Source organism: Pristis pectinata, chromosome 25 (assembly GCF_009764475.1).
Source record: "Pristis pectinata isolate sPriPec2 chromosome 25, sPriPec2.1.pri, whole genome shotgun sequence".
NCBI lineage: Eukaryota > Metazoa > Chordata > Chondrichthyes > Rhinopristiformes > Pristidae > Pristis > Pristis pectinata.
Window position 1 is genome coordinate 6,396,981 of NC_067429.1, and position 19,920 is coordinate 6,416,900.

At 44.9% G+C, this 19,920-nt stretch overlaps 1 protein-coding gene across 1 annotated transcript in view; it reads right to left on the minus strand.

Annotated features, from left to right (window-relative positions):
• Positions 1 to 19,920, minus strand: part of LOC127582937 (plexin domain-containing protein 1-like) — a 245,554-nt gene that overhangs the window by 169,513 nt on the left and 56,121 nt on the right. The window contains exon 2 of the mRNA XM_052038593.1: positions 9,257 to 9,447. Coding sequence (XP_051894553.1) covers positions 9,257 to 9,447 — 191 coding nt within the window. The remainder of the gene's footprint in view (positions 1 to 9,256; positions 9,448 to 19,920) is intronic.

The following is a 19,920-nucleotide window of genomic DNA, read 5'->3' on the forward strand; positions in this document are numbered from 1 at the left end:
TTTTCATCTAGATTCTAGCATCTGCAGTCCTTTGTTCCTCTTATGTTTTAGGAATAGTGTGAAATTGAAAAAGTATTGTAGTTCAGAGGAACTTGGGAGTCCTTGTACACTGATCACTGAAAGCTAAAATGCAGGTTCAGAAGCAATCAGGAAGGAAATGGTATGTTGATCTTCATTGCTAGATAAAATATGCAAAAAAGTAGAGATGTCATTCAGGATCCTGGTGAGACTGCATCTGGAATACTAGGTGTAAGTTTGGTGTCCCTGTCTAAGGAAGATGTAATAGAGAGAGTTGGAGTGAAAGCTCATCAGATGGATGGCAGGTTTGCAGTATCTGAAGATATTAAGCAGACTGGGCCTGTACTCCAATCCGGTACAGAATGTATTTAGAAGAATGGGTGGTGATCCCGTTGAAACATACAGCATTCTGCTTGACAGAATAGGTGCAGAGTTGATGCCTCCCCGCCACTCACACCTCCAATGCTTACTTCAGGCAGCCATTAACATCAGGCAAATAAGTTCCATTTACATAGCACCATACCTGACAACAGGGCATCGCAAAACTCTTTACAGTGAATGATGTGCATTAATTAGATATAGTCACTGTTACAATGCAGGAAGCACCACAGCTGCCTTGGACCAGATTCCCCCATCCCCTCTGAATAGGGCAAATTGATCCTTGGTTTAACTATGCATCTTCTCTAGCCTGCTGTTGTTAAGGCCAACTCCCACTGCCTACCTCATAGTTGGGCAGCAACCCATTGATGTCTGCTGTGGGTCAGCGCATGGGACACCTGCCTCCAACACAGAAGGCTGCAGGTTGATGGTATGAAAGATCCATGAACCAAATCTAAGTACAGTAAAGCTCTGATGAAGTTATCCAGTTATTTGGAAATCTCAATGGTTCTGCATCAGGCTCCTCAGATGATGCTTCACTGTGTTCCCCTAAAACTCTCTGGCACCCAAGTTCCTGAATTCCCCTGAAACTCGTCAGGGCCACAGTTCCAGTGCTCCTTTGAACCTCACGGGGTTCCTGGTTCCACTGCCCACTTGAAACAATGGGGTCCTGGCTCCAGCACTTCCCTCAAAACTCATGGGGTCCCCAGTTCCAATGTTCCCTAGAAATTCACCAGGCGCCTATTTCCCACATTAAAGTCACCGGGCCCCTGATTCCTGCACTGCCTTTAACCTTAGTGGGTTAATTGGAAAGTTTGTGTGTGCCATCTAAGAAAAAGCGAATCCAATAGTCTGGGATCACCAAAGCGTCGAGTGTGCCAGATTATCGGAGTTTTACTAAGAGGTGAGGGTTCCACCTTTTGGCTGAGTTGTTGAACAAGGGGCTCTGACTGCTCTCTAAACAGGCAATTATGAAGATGTTGAACTTTTAATATTTACCTTTCAATTGAGGTCATTAAAATAGATCAACAGCAAAATAATGCAGACACTGGAAACCTGACATAAAACAAGGAAACAAAAGTTCATCGACCCAAAACGTTAATCCTGTTTTGTCTCTCCACAAATGTTGCCTGACATGCTGAGTATTTCCAGCACTTCAAGTTTTATGTTGCTAAAGTTGTAAATGTTCTGCTATTTCTGGGATCATGCCATAGTCATATTGGCGTTGGGCCTGTCCTATGTTGCAACAATGACACCACAGGAGTATTTCATTGTCTGTGAGCTTTTTCAAATCATCCTGAAGTTACATAACTTAAAATCTCTCTGTTTAACAGCTTCCTATTGACTCTGACTAGATGAGGAACAAGTGGCAGCTCTTGAATGCCACACAAGATCACAACCAAAGGTAAGGCAACTTTCAAAGCAGAAACACAAGAGAGAGAGACTGCAGATGCTGGAAATCTGGACCAATGAACACAAAATGCTGGAGGAACTCAGTGGGTCAGGCAGCATCTATGGAGGAAAATGAACAGTCAACGTTTTGGGCTTCATCAATTCCAGTAAAAATGGAAAAATAAAATTTTTATGGAAGCAATTAAGAAAATTGGAGGTAGTTCCAAAAAAAGATTCACTGGGCTGACTCCTGGCTTGAGAGGGCTGCCCTTCAATGAACAAAATTTGACCTATATTCTTTAGAGTTTAGAAGAATGTGGGATGATCTTATTGAAATGTAAGACCCCCAGGGGGTATGGCAGGGGAGATACCAAAATGCTTCCACTAGTGGGAGAATCTTGAACAAAGCAACATACAAGATTGGGAGGGATTCATTTAAAACGGAGATGCATAGGAACTTTGTCTTGCAGAGGGTGGAAGAATTCTCTTCCCAGGAGGGTTGTGGTGGGTAAATCACTGGGGTATTTACAGAGGAAGTTTATAAGTCAAGGAATTGAGGGCCATGGGGAACTGGCACAGAAGAGGATAGATCAGCCATGATCATATTGAATGGCAGGGCAGACTTGAGGGGCCGAGTGGCCTACTCCTGCTCCTATTTATCAGGCTGTTATTACTGATTTTGCAATGAATGTGCCCAATATCCCAAGCTTTGTTTGGACAACCCTTCCTACTTCATTACGAGTGCTTTCCAGGGTTGTCACTAACCATCATTCATTATTTTTATATTTTTGGGTGTTTCTCAATGACCCTGGCCAAAACCAAATCCAGCAAATGCAAGAGACTTGCCAGTGTGTTTAAAATGTTATATTCATCTGTGCTGTGACAATGCAGGCCCATGAAGCCAGCACATTATTCCCCAGCTTTCTGGGTATCTACTGACCTCTGAAGATGAGCATTTCCCATCACCACAGCAAAGCAATATCGCAGACTCTGTTCCTTTGTTCCCCTCTCCCCGTTATTTCTCTCCTTGCCCCTGTCTTCTTCGCACAGTAGTTCCTGTTGGGTACCCCAAACAGAGATAAATCTGTGAGCCTGGACAGAGCTTACTGCTATGTACAGTAAAACTCCAATAATCCAGCACCCTTGGGACTTTGACGGTGCCAGAGTGCCAGATTTTCTGGCGTATTGGATGTAACTCTTATTAATGCCCAAACACACATACATTTCACTGTTTATCCATTATACACGGAGGTATAATAAGGTTTCCAGTGAACTCGGTGTGTTTAAATATACAAAGACTCCAGACTCTGGCTCCAGCTGCAAATCCAACCATACTGCTGACATCCGGTGGCCCGGACCCCAACCCGGGTTCCAGCTACACACTTGGCCCACGGTCGGGACCTCAGCCCCAACCACACCCCAGACCTTGGCTCTGGCCGCACGGCCTACTTGCACTCTGCCTCACAGTCCAGACTGATGAGTGAGTCTGGTGCCAGACCATCAGGATTTCCAAACAACCAGCTGCCAGCCTATTGGAGGTTTACTATTTGGGAATTGTTTCATTGTCTGCATAGAACACTTGGAGGAAATCAGGATGGAAGGTTTGACCCTGACGTGTGCCTACCTCAATTCTTCCCCCAGTTCATGAGGCAGGATGGCTACAGGAAACAGGGCAGAACTGTTCTGGTGGGCTGGTCTCACCAGCCAAAGGCATGGGAAACCCCACATCAGGTGACACTCCAGACTCGCCAAACTGATTACATGAAGAATTGCTCTTCGCTGGTAATTATATCCAAGAAGCTCTGTACCATCCAGGACAAAGCAATCTGCCGAACTAGAAGCTGAGCCACCACCTTTAATACACTCTTCCAGCATCTGCAGTGGCTTGTATTTGTAAAGTATTGTCCACAAGATGCACCCCAGCAATTCACCACCGCCACTCTCAACAGCAGCACCAAGACCTGCAACATCTACACCTAGAAAGACAAAGGTAGAAAGTGCATGGGAACACCACCATTTGCAAGTCCCCCTCTAAATCACACACAATCTTGACAAGAAAAGGCATCGTGATAAAAACTGGGAACATCCTAGCTAACAGAACTCCGGGAACACCTTCATCATTCATCAGTACAGTGGCTTGAGAAGGTCCAGCTCCGTGACTCCACCTTATTGGTTGACACATGATTGGAAGCGGACTCTTTGAGGTAAACAAAATGGACGCCTCACTCTTATAAGCTGGATCAGGAAAATCCTTCCAAATTCTGCTATTCCACGAACTGGGGTGGTAGTAGAGGCAGATTCAACCTTATCATTCAAAAGAAAACTGGGTACGAATTTTAAAGGAAGGCACTGTGGGCCCAAGAGGAGAGGGCGGGGAGGGCACTAACTGGATGCTTTTCATACAAAGAGAGTATAGATGCAACAGGTTCAATAACCTCCTTCCATGATGTAACCATTCTGTAATTCTGTCATGATTTTTTTAGGGATCAGCGAAGATTTTAACGGGCACTTTAATGAATAACCGATTATATTTAATGCTGATGAGTTCATGGCAAAACATATGATGCAATGTCATCAGATAGCCCAAGCAAAATTCACTTGACAGATTAACTGCGTACTTCACCATTATTCCTTAGATAGCTGACACAGGGAGACTTGTCATCTCGGGATAACTGTTTTCCCAGTCCAAGGCAGAAGGAGCTTGCACAATGTAAACCCATAGGGACCAATACACACCCATTATCCAATTCATCCAGTCCTGGAATGAGTGGAACCAACTTTTCACTGGGGTTATCAAACATCCTGGAGTCTCCCAGAGTCTGCAGGAATTAAGGATCAAACTCCAGAACACTTCTTGGAAAGCTAAAGGAAAAAAAAATTATCAACACAATGAGAAAATGCAGCCGAGAAACTCTATCCTGAAGAGTTTTGTGTGCTTTGTATGCCGAGCAACAGACTTTCTATCAATAACTACATGTAATCATGTGCTTGATGCATCAATTATAATTTTCCAGAATCTTGCTCCAGGTCCTTAGTAGATATGATGACAAGGATCTCACACACTATATGCCATAGTCAGAGGTTGTTGCTTCAGCATTAGTTTGCAAAATCCTTGCTGCAGTGCTCAATTGCCAGGGAGTCTGAGTCGCCTGCCTTCCAGTCAGACTCATGCTCCTCCCTCAGTTGGAAGTCCACAGTGTCACCAAACCTATCTCAATCACCTTGAACAACAAACAATTTGCTGGAAGAACTCAACAGGTTGAGCTGCATCAGTGGGAGGGAAGGAATTGTCGATGTTTCAGGTTGAAACCCAGCATTAGGATCTTGCATGGATGTTGCTCAACCCACTGAGTTCTTCCAGCAGGTTGCTCCAGATCCCAGCATCCGCACTCTCTTGTGTCTTAGTCACCTTGAAAGCTTTCTTAACCCAATCATCACCCAAGGCTCCTCTTCCCCCCCCCCCCCCATGCATCCCTGCTCCCTATCAACTGCATCCTCTCTCCACTGCTCAATCCTCTCCATACCCCTCCACCCTCAGTCCATGAATCACAGCCCACCAGCCCTTCCCCACAAGCCCAAACGCTTGTTTCAGTTTGCAGTGCCTGCTTTATCCTACCAAGGCCACTGACATTTATTACCATAAAATCATCTCTCTCTACCTCTGCTTCAGCTCCTTTGCTGCAGAAACTCTCATTTTGGCCTTTGTTGCCCCTGGGTGACTAGACATACCGGTTAGGAGGTTGCGGGCATGCTATGTTGGCGCCGGAAGCGTGGCGACATTTGCGGGCTGCCCCAGAACACGCTACGCAAAAGATGTATTTCATTGTGCGTTTTGATATACATGTGACTAGTAAAGATACATTACCTTACCTGGGTTCAACACTTCCCACACTATCATGACTTAACCCACAAAGCCCAACCCCCATAAATCTGAACTCATCAGGACCTCAACAGCCAGCCCTAAGTCCCTCACCCCTCTCCTCATGGTCTGAAGTTGCCTCCTGGTTAAGCTTTTGAATCACCCCATGATGAAGCTCTGTCACAGCCCCCACCTCTACAAATCTCCAGGATCTTTGCAACCCTTCAGTTCTGAAGTCTTTCAACTCTTGATTTTCATCACTTTACCATTGACCACTAAACCTTCAGTCGCTTAAGCCTTTGACACATGAACATGGCGGCATGGTAACGTAGCGGTTAGCGTGACGCTATTACAGCGCCAGCGACCCGGGTTTAATTCCCGCCACTGTCTGTAAGGAGTTTGTACGTTCTCCCCGTGTCTGCGTGGGTTTCCTCCGTGTGCTCCGGTTTCCTCCCACATTCCAAAGACATACGGGTTAGGAAGTTGTGGGCATGCTATGCTGGCGCTGGAAGCGTGGCGACACTTGCGGGCTGCCCCCAGCACATTCTCAGTGACGCAAATAGATGCATTTCACTGTGTGTTTCGATGTACTGTACATGTGACTAATAAATAAACATCTTATCCTTGGTGGAGTTGAAACTCCCCAAGCCACCTCACAGAAGCATTTCCAAGTAACATTTGATATTGTGGCACCAAAGGAGGAGTAAACATAGGAGACTTGTCCAAAGAGGGAGAGACTGGAAAACTGGGACTGCCAGACCTGGAAGAACACAGAGAGCTCAGCAGGTTATAGGGCTGGAGGAGATGGAGAAAGAGCCTTGCATTTGTATAGTAGGCTGTCTCCAATCGTTAAACAGCCAATAATGTACTGTGAAACAGCAGTCACTGTTGAACTGCAGGCAGCCACTTTACACACAGCAAGCTCCCATAAACAGCAATGTGATAATAGCCAGATCCCATCTCCAGGGGAGCTCTCCGGCCCTTCTTCAAGCTAGTGCCACAGGATCTTTTCTGTCATCTGAGAGAGCAGAGGGGGCGTCAAGTTGTCCTTTCATTTAGGAACAAGGGGCTGGGCCAGGGATGAGGGTTTGAAAGTGAAGCTCTGGACCCCAAACCACTGGACACCAGCAAGCACGGGGCAGGGGTGCAGTGTATGAATGGGACATTGTGGGATACCTGAAGCCCTTCAGGACTTCATCACCCTTAGCAATGCTGCTATAAAATGAGGGTAAGTCAGAAGCCCCTGCCTCCAAACTCCACAATAGTCCTATTCAAATCTTTCTCCCTTTCCTTCCTACAGCCGGACAACAAGACTCCTCCGACACACTCATTTCTTATCTTATAGCGTGGAACACACTGCCTGCAGAGGTTGTGGGGGCAGATACATTAGGGACATTTAAGATGCTCTTACGTAGCCGCATGAATGATAGAGAAATAGAGGGCTATGTGGGAGGGGAGGGTTAGATAGATCTGAGAGCAGGATAAAATGTCGGCACAACATTGTCGGCCGAAGGGCCTGTACTGTGCTGTAGTGTTCGATGTTCTATAACAACACTGAAGGAGGCCATTCAGCCCATCAGGACCGTGTTATTCCCTTTAAACCCCATTAGTCCCATTCCTCCTGTTTCCCATATACCAATCAAAACTCCCTTTGTCAATAACTTACACAAAGGGGGCCGATGCTCCAAGTACGTCTTTATTCTGCATGTGACCCTTCTCCCAACCCTCTTCATCAACATTTCATTCTACCTCTACTTCCTCAGCTGTTTATCCAGCAACACGTTCATCGTCTACTCCCCAAATGGTCCTTGAGAAGGCAAGTTCCACATTCTCACTACTCCTTGGGTCAAGGGGATTTCCCTGAATTCTCTATTGGATCTGAGAGTGACTATCTCATATTTATAACCCCTGGTTCTAGCCTTATCTGCAAGTGGAAAACACATCTACCTTCTCAAACTCCATGTCTTAAAGACTTCGGTCAGATCAGAGAAAAGGCCCCAGATGGTTCATTGGTTCATTTTCTGAGTGTACCCACTCAGTTTAGAGATCATTCCAGCAATTTTTTTCATGTCATGTCTATAAATTGGAGACTCGGCTGCACACTCTACTCCAAGAAGGTTATCAAGAATTACAGCGGGATCTTGATCAGCTGGGTAAGGAGTGGCAAATGGAGTTTAATTCAGATAAGTGCAAGGTGTTGCATTTTGGGAAGACAAACCAGGATAGGACTTTCATGATGAACGGTAGGGCCCTGGGGAGAGTTGTAGAACAGAGAGACAGAGTATAAGGATATAGTTCCCTGAAAATGGCATCGCAGGTAGACAGAGTGGTGAAGAAGGCTTTTGGCACGCTGGCCTTCATCAGTCAGGGCACTGAGCATAAAAGTTGGGAGGTTATGTTGCAGTTGTACAAGATGTTGGTGAGGTGACACTTGGAGTATTACGTTGAGTTTTGGTCAACCTGCTATAGGAAAAATGCCATAGGATGTTGCCAGGACTCGAGGGACTGAGTTATAAGGAGGGGTTGGGCAGTTTAGGACTTGATTCATTGGAGCGTGGGAGACTGAGGGATGATCATATAGAGGTGTATAAAATCATGAGGGGTATAGATAGGGTTAACAGTCTTTTTCCCAGAGTTGAAGAATCAAGAACTAGATGGCATAGGTTTAAGATGAGAGGGGAGAGATTTAATAGTAACCTGAAGGGCAACTTTTTCACACAGAGAGCTTTGTTATTGGTTTATTATTGTCACACATATCAAGATACAGTGAAAAACTTAGTTTTGCCTGCCATCCATACAGATCATTTCAAAACGTAAGTACATCAAGGTAGTACCAGGGAAAAGCAATAACATAATGCAGAATACAGTGTCACAGTTACAGAGAAAGTGCAGTGCACGTAGACAACAAGGTGCAAGGGCCACGATGAGGTAGATTGTGAGGTCAAGAGTTCATCTTTAACGTACAAGAGGTCTGTTCAAGAGTCTGATATCAGCGGGATAGAAGCTGTTATTGATCCTGATGGTGCGTGTTTTCAAGCTTTTGTATCTTCTGATGGAAGGGGGGAGGAGAGAGAATGTCCAGGGTGGGAGGGGTCTTTGACTATGCTGGCCGCTTTTTCGAGGAAGCGAGAAGTGTAGGCAGAGTCCATGGATGGGAGGCTGGTTTCCATGATTGGCAGGGCTGTGTCTGCACCTCTCTGCGATTTCTTGCGGTCTTGGGCAGAGCAGTTGCCATGCCAAGCCGTGATTCATCCGGATAGGATACTATCGCTGGAGGTTAGTAAGTATATGGAAGGAACTGCCAGGGGAAGTCATTGAGGCAGGTACAATACGACATACAAAATATATTTGGATAGGTACACGGATAGGAATAGTTTAGAGGGATATGGGTCAAATGTGTCAAATGGGACTATCTTAGATGGGCATCTAGGTTGGCATGGACCAGTTGGGCATCTAGGTTGGCATGGACCAGTTGGGCTGAAAGGCCTGTTTTTGTGCTGTATGACTCTATAAATATGGCTTGGCATTAGTTTAGGATAAGCTCTCCATTCTCTGACCCCTTCCCTCAAGAAATGAATCCCGGATAATGTTAATAAGAAAAGCACTGACCACAATTTTAGTTCCATTGTCTGGCAGAGTGTCAATGGCAAGACTCGCTCCCACTAGGTCCTGGCTCAGACGGTCCCCTTCAGCTTCCAATGTTTTGACGGAGTCGATATTGATGGGTGAGCTTCGTTTCCAGCGCTGGCCTTTCACATTCACAGCAATGGCACTTGCATGCGGCAGCTGATAAGTGAAATCTATTAAACGATAAAGGATAAAGACAAATAGTTAGTGCCGTGTGTCCGGACAGAGAGTTGGCACTGCAGAGTTTTCCATTTGCTGCAAAGCAACCAGATTTACAAATTAATAACGGATGGTCTTCTAGCAAAAGCCCAACCCCAAACAGAACATAGAACATAGAGCAGTAAAGCAAAGGAACAGGCCCTTCGGCCCACGATGTTGTGCTGAACGAATTAAGCTAATGACACCTAATTAAACTAATCCCCCTTCTGTCTGCATATACTCCATATCCCTCCAATTCAATTGCCTATCTAAGAGCCTGTTAAGTGCCTCTATCGTATCTGCCTCCACCACCACCCCTGGCAGCACATTCTAGGCACCCACCACTCTCTGTGTAAAAAGACTTGCCCTGCACACCTCGTTTGAACTTACCCCTCTCATCTTAAATACATGCCCTCTACTATTAGACATTTCAACCCTGGCTGTCTACTCTATTTATGCCTCTCATAACTTTATAAACTTCTATCAGGTCTCCCCTCAGCCCAGAGAAAACAATCCAAGTTTGTCCAAACCCTCCTTATAACTCCTGCCCTCTAATCCAGACAGCATCCTGGTAAACCTCTTCTGCACCCTCTCCAAAGTCTCCACATCCTTCTTAAAATGGTGCAAACTGAATTGAATGCAATACTCCAGATGCAACCTAACCAGAGTTTTATGAAGCTGCAACATAACTTCCTGACTCTTGAACTCAGTGCCTCGACTAATAAAGGTAAGCATGCCATACGCCTTCTTTACCACCCTATCAACCTGTGCAACCACATTCAGGAAGCTATGGACGTGAACCCCAAGATCCCTCTGAATATCAATGCTGTTAACAGGTCCTGCCATTAACAATATACTTTACATTTGGTCTCCCAACATCTCACACTTGCCCAGATTAAACTCCATAAAATGAGTACTGATCCTAAATAAACTGCTGGAAATGCTCTGGAGAGAGAACATTATTAGCATTTCAGATCAGATTTCAGATTTCATTATGGAGGCTCCCCTCTCAGTCCTGATGCAGGGTCCCGACCCGAAACGTCGACAATTCCTTTCCCCTCACAGATACTGCTTGATCTGTTGAGTTCCTCCAGCAGATTGTTTTTGGCTTCAGATTTCATTATAACTGGCAAAAGTCCGACATAAAATAATATGCAGATAAGGTGAGGAGGTAATGAAAAATCAAAAAGATAAGGTTGGTACTAGTCAGGGAAGATTAAGTATCAAAAGGGTTGATGATACAAAGCAAATTGAGTGATGATGGAGCTAGTAAAGAAATGAAATGGAAAAAAGGATCACTATTTGTAATTGTTGAACTCATTATTAAATCTGGATGGCTATAATCTACCTTATCTTTAAGTTTATGTTGAGCTTTGTCCTGTAAACAGGTCACCATACCTGTTTGGTCTTGGGTTGTAGGAAATCATGTTGTGAGGTGCACATTTCAATGTTTCCTGCCTTACAGCAGTGATTACAGATCAGAATCACTTCACTATTAAGCATTTTGGAATAGCGTGAAAGGGATGTGAAAGGCTCTACATAAATGCAAATATTTCTTTTTCACCCAAGACATATACAGGTGCAAAGTAATTCACTGTTTCATCTGGCTTGAGAACATGGTGGCACGGGTGGCACATCTAGTGGAGACGCTGCCTCGTAGCACCAGTGACCCAGGTTCAATCCCAGCCTTGGGTGCTTTCTGTATGGAGTTTGCACGTTCACCCTGTGACCACATGGGTTTCCTCCGGGTACTCCAGTTTCATCACACATTCCAAAGACATGCATGTCAGTAGGTTAATTGGCTGCTGTAAACTGCCCCTAGAGTGTAGGTGACTGGTAGAATCTGGGGGGAGTTGATGAGAATGTGGGGAGAGTGATAAATGTAAAATGTCAGAATCTGTGCAAATGAAATATAGGATCAGTGGGTGGCTGATGGTTGATGTGGACTCGATGGGCTGAAGGGCCTGTTTCCCTGCTGTGTTTCCATGATTATAGAACCATAGAACCATAGAACACTACAGCACAAAAAACAGCCCATTCGGCCCTTCTAATCTGTGCCTATTTATTCCACTAGTCCCATTGACCTGCACCCAGTCCATAACCCTCCAGACCTTTCCCGTCCATGTATCTATCCAATTTATTCTTAAAACTTAAGAGTGAGCCCGCATTTACCACATCAGATGGCAGCTCATTCCACACTTCCACTACTATGAGTAACATTCCCATTAATCCTCAATGATCCCAATTTTAGTCCAAAGCCCAGTTTGCACTCCAATTCTGGCACTGGGGAAGTATTTAAGAGTGATAGTGGGAACCTTGCTGTCCAAAGCCTGGTGCAGAGCTGCATGCAGTGCCCGGAGATAGCACTAATGTATAACTGGGTCATACTGCTAGTTGGCTGTACACTCAATAAATCCAGCTTCAATCACCAAGCTGACAGAAACCCTTCCACCACTGTTATTTAATTTGTTTAATAACAGACCCATGAATTTCAAGTATATCATAGACCTTCCACATTTCTGTGCACATTTACATGTGATCTTGAAGTCAAGATGAAAGAGTCTAAAACACAAAGTTATTCCAGCAGCTGATGGGCAGAGGTTGTGGTGTGAACAGGGCCAAGGGTCCTCTGAGAGCACTTCCTACTGCAACTTACACAACCTAGGAAGACAAGGGAAACTGACTCATTGCAACACCATTCCCTGCACCACCTCCCCAAGTTAGATACCATCCTGATGGAAAGAATCGCTGTTCCTTCACTGTTGGTGGATCACAGTCCCGGAACTAACCACTTAACAGCACCACCCCTCGCCACATACACTGCAGTGGTTCAAGCAGGTGGGTCACTACCCCTTCAAGGGTGTATAGGGATAGGCAATAAATGCTGGCCTTTCTACATCTCATGAATAAATGGGTGGAAGCGGTCTTGGTGATGCAGAGGGCATGGTGGGCAGAAGCTCACTTTGAGGTCATGCAAATGCCGAAGACAAAATAAGATTTCTTTATTAGCCACATGTACATTGAAACACACAGTGAAATGTATCTTTGCGTAGAACGTTCTGGGGGCAGCCCGCAAGTGTCGCTGCACTTCCGGCGCCAACTTCCTAACCCGTATGTTTTTGGAATGTGGGAAGAAACTGGAGCACCCGGGGGAAACCTATGCAGACACGGGGAGAACGTACAAACTCTTTACGGACAGTGGCCGGAATTGAACCCAGGTCGCTGGCGCTGTAATAGCGTTACGCTAACCACTACACTACCGTACCTGGTCAAAGAAAGGGATGGATTCATGGTTTAAGGAACAATGTTTCTGGTGGAGACCAAAGACAATGGATTTGGATATCCCAACACTTATGCACAAAATTCTTGCTCTTCCAGTCTGGATGTTGATGATTACAATGTGATACAATGCCCGTATATTATTCTGGGATAGTCCCTTGGGATCGAGGACGACTTGCTTCTACTCTGGTTCTTTGGGTTGTGAGGTGAACTGCAAAGTTTCTGTCCACTGGGTTAACCCATCTTTGTGCCCCCCTCGTGGGTATGCGGCATGATAAACCAGACACGTGGACATCACGGGAAATAGTGGGGAAGCAGGGTCGGCTGTTGTCACTCAACTTGTCTTTTTGAACACTGTTGTGGGAGGTGGGGCACATGAATGAGAAGTAGGAGTGGTCCAAGGACAGATCTTTGGGGTCTGGAGTTCGTAGTGTAGGGGTTAGAATGGATCGGAGCAGTTCAGTTATAAGGAGAGATTGGAAGGGCTGAGTTTGTATTCCCTGGAGCAGAGGAGGCTGAGGGGTGACCTTAGAGAGGTAAAGAAAATTATGAGGGAGTAGATAGGATAGATTGTAAGGACCTTTCTCCCTTGGCGGGGATGTCTAAAACACGAGGACATATGCTTAAGTTGAAAGGTAGGATTGCTTTTCACAGTGGTCAGAGTGCAATGCCTGTGAGAGGCAGACTCCCACAACATTTGAGATGCATCTAGAAAAGCACTTGAATCACCAAGGCACAATAGGCTACGGACACAATGGGGGTAAATAGTATAGACAAGTACAATAGTCAGCATGGACATGGTGGGCTAAAGGGCCTGTTTCTGTGCTGTTTGGCTCTATGACTTGAACTACCCAACACTCTTGCACTAAGTTGCTCTGTGTGCTTCTTTTAATGGAAGGGCAGGAAATTAAACAAGCCCATGGAATAATTTACAACAAGGGTGTTAAATGCTCAGGTGGGAATTGAAGCAGTTAGAAAATACAATACCGTGCCTGTAATAACAGAGCTGTGAACACATCTGTCTGGAATTATGTTCCTATTTTTCAATAAGCCTATAATCAACTATTATATTCACAGCAATATTCCTGTATTGTTTGATAGCAAACTCTCATAACACTGATTGTTCTCATTTGAAATCCAATTCTGATTTTTATCAGATTTAGAGTTGAGAAAAAGATGAGTTCAAATGTTAACTATTTTCCATGGCAGTATTCTGAAGTAGAAAGCTACATGGAAAGGAAAAATTCATAACCTCAGTTCAGCTGCTAAATACAGTTTATTTTATTGTTATGCTTTTCAACATCGATTTGCTTTCCCCACTGCCAGTTCCCTTCTGTTGAAGCCTTGCAGGAGAACTTGGGCTGGGTGTGGCCATTGGTGGGTGCTCCAGGACAACTGGTCTCTCCACCACAGCACCAGAGTGAGATGTCTGCTGAGTAAGTCAAGAACTTATCTTCATTCTCGTGCCTGCACTGCACTCTGTAAAGTCCAAGCGCCCCCTCTCCCCCCCCCCCCAAATGAATACCAGTTCGGCTCCCTCCCCCCTGGCCAGACCTGACCATCTCCCACCTGTGACCTCCATTGTACAATCCTCCCCACCATCCAAGCACCGCCAGTCTCATGACCCAACCTCTCCACCACCTGATGTCGTCCTGGTGCTGAGTCTCGACCTGAAACGTCGACCATCCCTTTGCCTCCACAGATGCTGCCTGACCCACTGAGTTCTTCCAGCAGTTTGGTTTTTTTGCTCCAGATCCCAGCATTTTCTGTCTCTTATGTCTCCACTCCATCCCCAGCCAGGATGCACGTGACTCCCAGCAACAACTAACTAATTTCCTCCAAAAACAGATTTGATTTGAAGAGCAGTGGGAACAGAACCTGAATCGGAAACAGCTTTTCCCAATAAAAACAGGTAGCTTCTCTAAAGAAATGCAGTGAGTGGAGGATAGTTACACAAAAATTGCGTGCATATATCCAGTCTCAGCCACTTCTGGCAGGGTGGGCATCAAGCTTGATTGACAAGGGAATTATAAAACCACCTCCATTCTGTCTGGCTATAATTGTGTAACAACGTGGAAACCTTAAAAAGATGAGTAAAGTACCAGAGTAGTAAATAATCTGCCTCTCTGTGAGTGCTCCATTGTTCAAAGGATAATTCTGTGCCTGTCACCAATTGATTCTCAACTGGGTTATCGTGGGAAAATGTTGTAAAGGCAGTGCTTTTAACTTCATTCACCTCAGGGTCAGCAGGAGAAGCACATCATCACAATCATGAGGAGCTTCTAATACATTAAGCAATGGCCTCTGAGTTACAATGTTGTGGGTTCAAGTCTCACTTCAGAGAGCTGAGCACATAATCCAGCCTGGAGACATAGGAGACTGCAGATGGTGGAATCTGGAGCAAAAACGATATGAATATGAATGATAGAAAAATAGGGGGCTATGTGGGAGGGAAGGGTTAGATAGATCTTAGAGCAGGATAAAATGTTGGCACAACATCGTGGGCCGAAGGGCCTGTACTGTGCTGTAGTGTTCTATGTTCTGTGTTCTAAAAAACACCGAGTTCAGATGAAGAGTCTCAACCTGAAACATTGAGATGCTGCCTGACCCACTGAGTTCCTCCAGTGGCTCGTTTTTTGCTTCGTAATCCAGCCTAACACACCAGTGGAGTACAAGCAGAGTGCTGCACTGCCTTTTGAGCAAGGAGTTATACCGAAGATTCACTGCTCCATTGGATGGATGCAAGATATCACATGGCACTATTTCAAAGAAGAGCTAGGATTAACTTTGACCAGGTCAATGTTTTCTCTCAATCTGTATCACAAGAGATTATTGGATCATCACCACATTACTATTTATGGGAGCATGCTGTGTGCAAATTGGCTGGTGCATTCCTACATTAGCACAATAAATACCATCAAGAAGCACTTCATTGGCTACAAAGTGTGTTGAAAATCCTGAGGTTATGATAAGATCCCATTCCAGATGAGATGAAAGTAGAATGCCCTGGCATCCTGGAAGAAGAAATCAACTAGTACTGATTTCTGGTGGACGGTGATGGCTAGAGACTTGTTTTAAAGAATAATTTCATCAGAAAAAAACAACAAGATGCTAGAGGAACTCAGCAGGTCAGGCAGCATCCGTGGAGAAAAGCAGATGAAAGCATCCTGACCCGAAACGTTGACTGTCTACTTTTCTCCACGGATGCTGAGTTCCTCCAGCATCTTGTTATTTTTTCATCTAGATTGCAGCATCTGCAGTCCTTTGTTTCTCTATTATTTCGTCAGATGTGGGTCTCTGCCAAGGCCTGCGCTTACTGCCCATTCCTAACTGGCATTGAACTGAATGGCTTGCTGGGCCAGTTCAGAGGGACAGCTCAGATTCAATCACATTGTGTAGGTTTGGAGTCACATATAGACCTGATCAGTGAACAGTGGCAGATTTCCTTCCCTGAAACTAGATTAACTAATCAGATGAGATTTTTATAACAGTCCAGAGCTTCCTGATCACTGCAATTGATAGTTTTTTTTCTAATTTATTCCACATTATTTAATTAAATGTATATAATTTCCTCAGCTGCTGTGGTGGGATTTGAGTTTACATTGCCCAGAACTTTTGATTGTTAGTCCCACAATGTAACTACTACACCACTGTTACCTACAGCTTTACAAGTCAGTGTTGGACAGGTTGGTTCTTGCCTCAGTTTTTCTCACGGTCAATTAAACTATTTTTGGCCCACCTGACACTTGTGAAGCCAGACTCCAGCACAAGTTAATGCTTCGGGTCAGAAATGGGAGGAAAATGAGGGTGAGTATCTGCTCAGGAAGGTCGGGTTTAGAGAATGCAGAATGGTAGTCTACCTGTACTACATCAATGCACTCTGTACTAACTCAATGTAACTGCACTGTGTAATGAATTGACCTGTACGATCGGTATGCAAGACAAGTTTTTCACTGTACCTCGGTACAAGTGACAATAATGAACCAATACCAATACCCTGAGCCTATGATACAGGTTTTCTTCCCTCTTTCATACTGATGATGGATGTCAACTGACGTGGTAAAACTGTGGAGAAGTCTGTGCCTGCCATTTTTTTAGGAATGAATCATCCAAGTTCTCCCAACTGTTTCCTTCAATTAAAACCGGTTTTACTAATGTTCAGAACTGAAAGTCCAAACGGTGAAGGATTGCCTGGTATTCGTGTCCAAACAGCAAACCAAATCTTGCCTTGCATGCAAAAGTAATTTCTGACCCCATTACAGACAAAGTCTGTGCACTGCTGAATGATACCTAATTTAGACATAATTAGTGACTATTGTGGAGGTTATTTTCTAAGAAGGAAGCATTTGCACTGCGATGGATGATACTAAATGTGTTCAAGGTCACAGCCCAATCAATCAGGCAGAGGCCTGGAGTATAAGCAACTAACTGACTGCACTCTGAGAGCACTGCATCCTTCGTTCCATCAAACACCCGCTCACAATAATGGCTCTTGTAATTGCTGATTCTCAATGGAAGGCCAACTGACTGGCATATCGACCGATTATCGTAGAACTGAGCCAATGGTCCTTGGCTAGTGGGGAGTGTATGGCAGGCATGGGGATAATCAACCAGCTCCTGATAACCACCCACCATTTACAGTGACATTGACCTCAGATGAGGATAGGACACACCATTCTTTCCATAGACGTTTTACTCATTCTCCATTCACAGGGTGTGGGCATCATTGAATTTATTGCCCCTGGTCTGAGTGTCTTGCCAGCTCTTTCCGTCAGCCTCATTGGAGTGGGTCTGGAGTCGTGTGTAGGCCAGAATGTGCAAGGAGGCCATTTGGCCTTTCAAGTTCATACGAACTCCACGAAACAGCAAATCCTGATAGCCCAAGTCTCCATATATCTTCAAGATGCTTTCCTTTGAAGTACTTATCCAGCCACTTTTTGAATACTACAGTTGAACCTACCTCCATTATCTCCCCTCTCCCATCAAGCAGAAGATACAGGAGCCTGAGGGCACGTACCACCAGGCTCAAGGACAGCTTCTATCCCACTGTGATAAGACTATTGAACTGTTCCCTTATACGTTGAGATGGACTGTTCACCTCACAATCTACCTTGTTGTGACCTTGCACTGTATTGTCTACCTGCAATGAACTTCTCTGTAGCTGTGGCACTTTACTCTGTACTCTGTTATTGTTTCTTTTTAGGCTGTACTACCTCGATGCACTCTGTACTAACTCAATGTATCTGCACTGTGTAATGAATTGACCTGTACGAATGGTATGCAAGACAAGTTTTTCACTGTACCTCAGTACAAGTGACAATAATAAACTAATACCGATACCAATACTATCTCCTTTAGCAATACAGTCCTGACCTTGACCATTCTCTGTAGAAAAATAGACTCATCACATCATTTTTGATTCTTTTGCCAATCACCTTCATTCTACGTTTTCTGGTTATTGACCCTCTGCCAATAGCAACAGTCTCTCTACATATCCTTTGTGTACATCCTTCATGATTTAAAATACCTCTATTAGATCCTCTGGCATCCTCCTCTGTTCTGAGAATAGCCCCAGCTTCTCCAGGCTCCCCACATAACTAAAGTCCTTCATCCTTGTCATTGTGAGAAAACTTTTTCTGCATCCTCCCCAAAGCCTTCTCATCTTTCCTAAAGTGCAGTGACCAGAAATGGACTCAATACTTGTGGCCGAACCAATGTCTTATAAACGTTCATCATGTCTCCAGTGCTTTTGTAGTCGATGCTTCTTTTATAAATCTCAGTCTGGACAGATTGCATCCATGGGGGGCTTGAGTTATCAGGAGAGATTGGATGGGCTTGGTCTCTTTTCCCTGGAGTGAAGGAGGCTGAGAGGTGACATGATGCAGCTCTACAAAACTCTGGTTAGACCACACTTGGAGTACTGTGTCCAGTTCTGGTCGCCTCATTATAGGAAGGTTGTGGAAGCGTTGGAAAGGGTGCAGAGGAGATTTACCAGGATGCTGCCTGGTTTAGAGAGTATGCATTATGAGGAGAGACTAAGGGAGCTAGGGCTTTACTCTTTGGCGAGAAGGAGGATGAGAGGAGACATGATAGAGGTGTACAAAATATTGAGAGGTATAGATAGAGTGGACAGCCAGCGCCTCTTCCCCAGGGCACCAATGCTCAATACAGGAGGGCATGGCTTTAAAGTAATGGGTGGGAAGTTCAAGGGAGATATCAGAGGAAGGTTTTTTACCACGAGAGTGGTTGGGGCATGGAATGCACTGCCTGGGGTGGTGGTGGAGGCTGATACGTTGGTCAAATTCAAGAGATTGCTGGATAAGCATATGGAGGAATTTAAAATAGAGGGATATGTGGCAGGAAGGGGTTAGATAGTCTTAGGCGAGGTTTAAAGGTCGGCACAACGTTGTGGGCTGAAGGGCCTCTATTGTGCTGTACTGTTGTATGAGTCTACGATACAGAATCAGAATCAGAATCAGATTTATTATCAGTGACATATGACATGAAATTTGTTGTTTCGCGGCAGCAGTACAGTGCAAAGACAAAAAATCTAGAAATCACAAAAATAAATAAATAGTACAAAAAAAGGAATAAAAAGGCAGTGTTCATGGGTTCATGGATAGTTCAGAAATCTGACGGCTGAGGGGATAAAGCTGTTTCTGGATCATTGAATGTGGGTCTTCAGGCTCCTGTACCTCCTCCCCGATGGTAATAACAAGAAGAGGGCATGTCCCGAGTGGTGAGGGTCCTTAATGATGGATGCCGCTTTATTGAGGCACCACTTCTTGAAGATGTCCTCGATGGGGGGGGAGGGCTGTACCCGTGATGGAGCTGGCTGAGTCTACAACCCTCTGCAGCCTCTTGAGATCCTGTGCATTGGAAGCTCCATACCAGGCAGTGATGTAACCAGTCACAACCAGTCAGAGGTGTATAACTGTCTGTTTCCCATAGCAGGAGTGTCTAAAACTAGAAGGCATGGATTTAAGGTGAGAGAGATGAGGTTTAAGGGGGGGGTCTGAGGGGTAAATTTTTACACACAAAATGTAGTTGGTATCTGGAATGAGCTGCCAGAGGAGCTGGTTGAGGCAGGAACAGGAAGAACATTTAAGGGGCATCCTGACAGGATCTTGAATGAGCAGGGCATAGAGGGATATGGAATAAATGCAGGC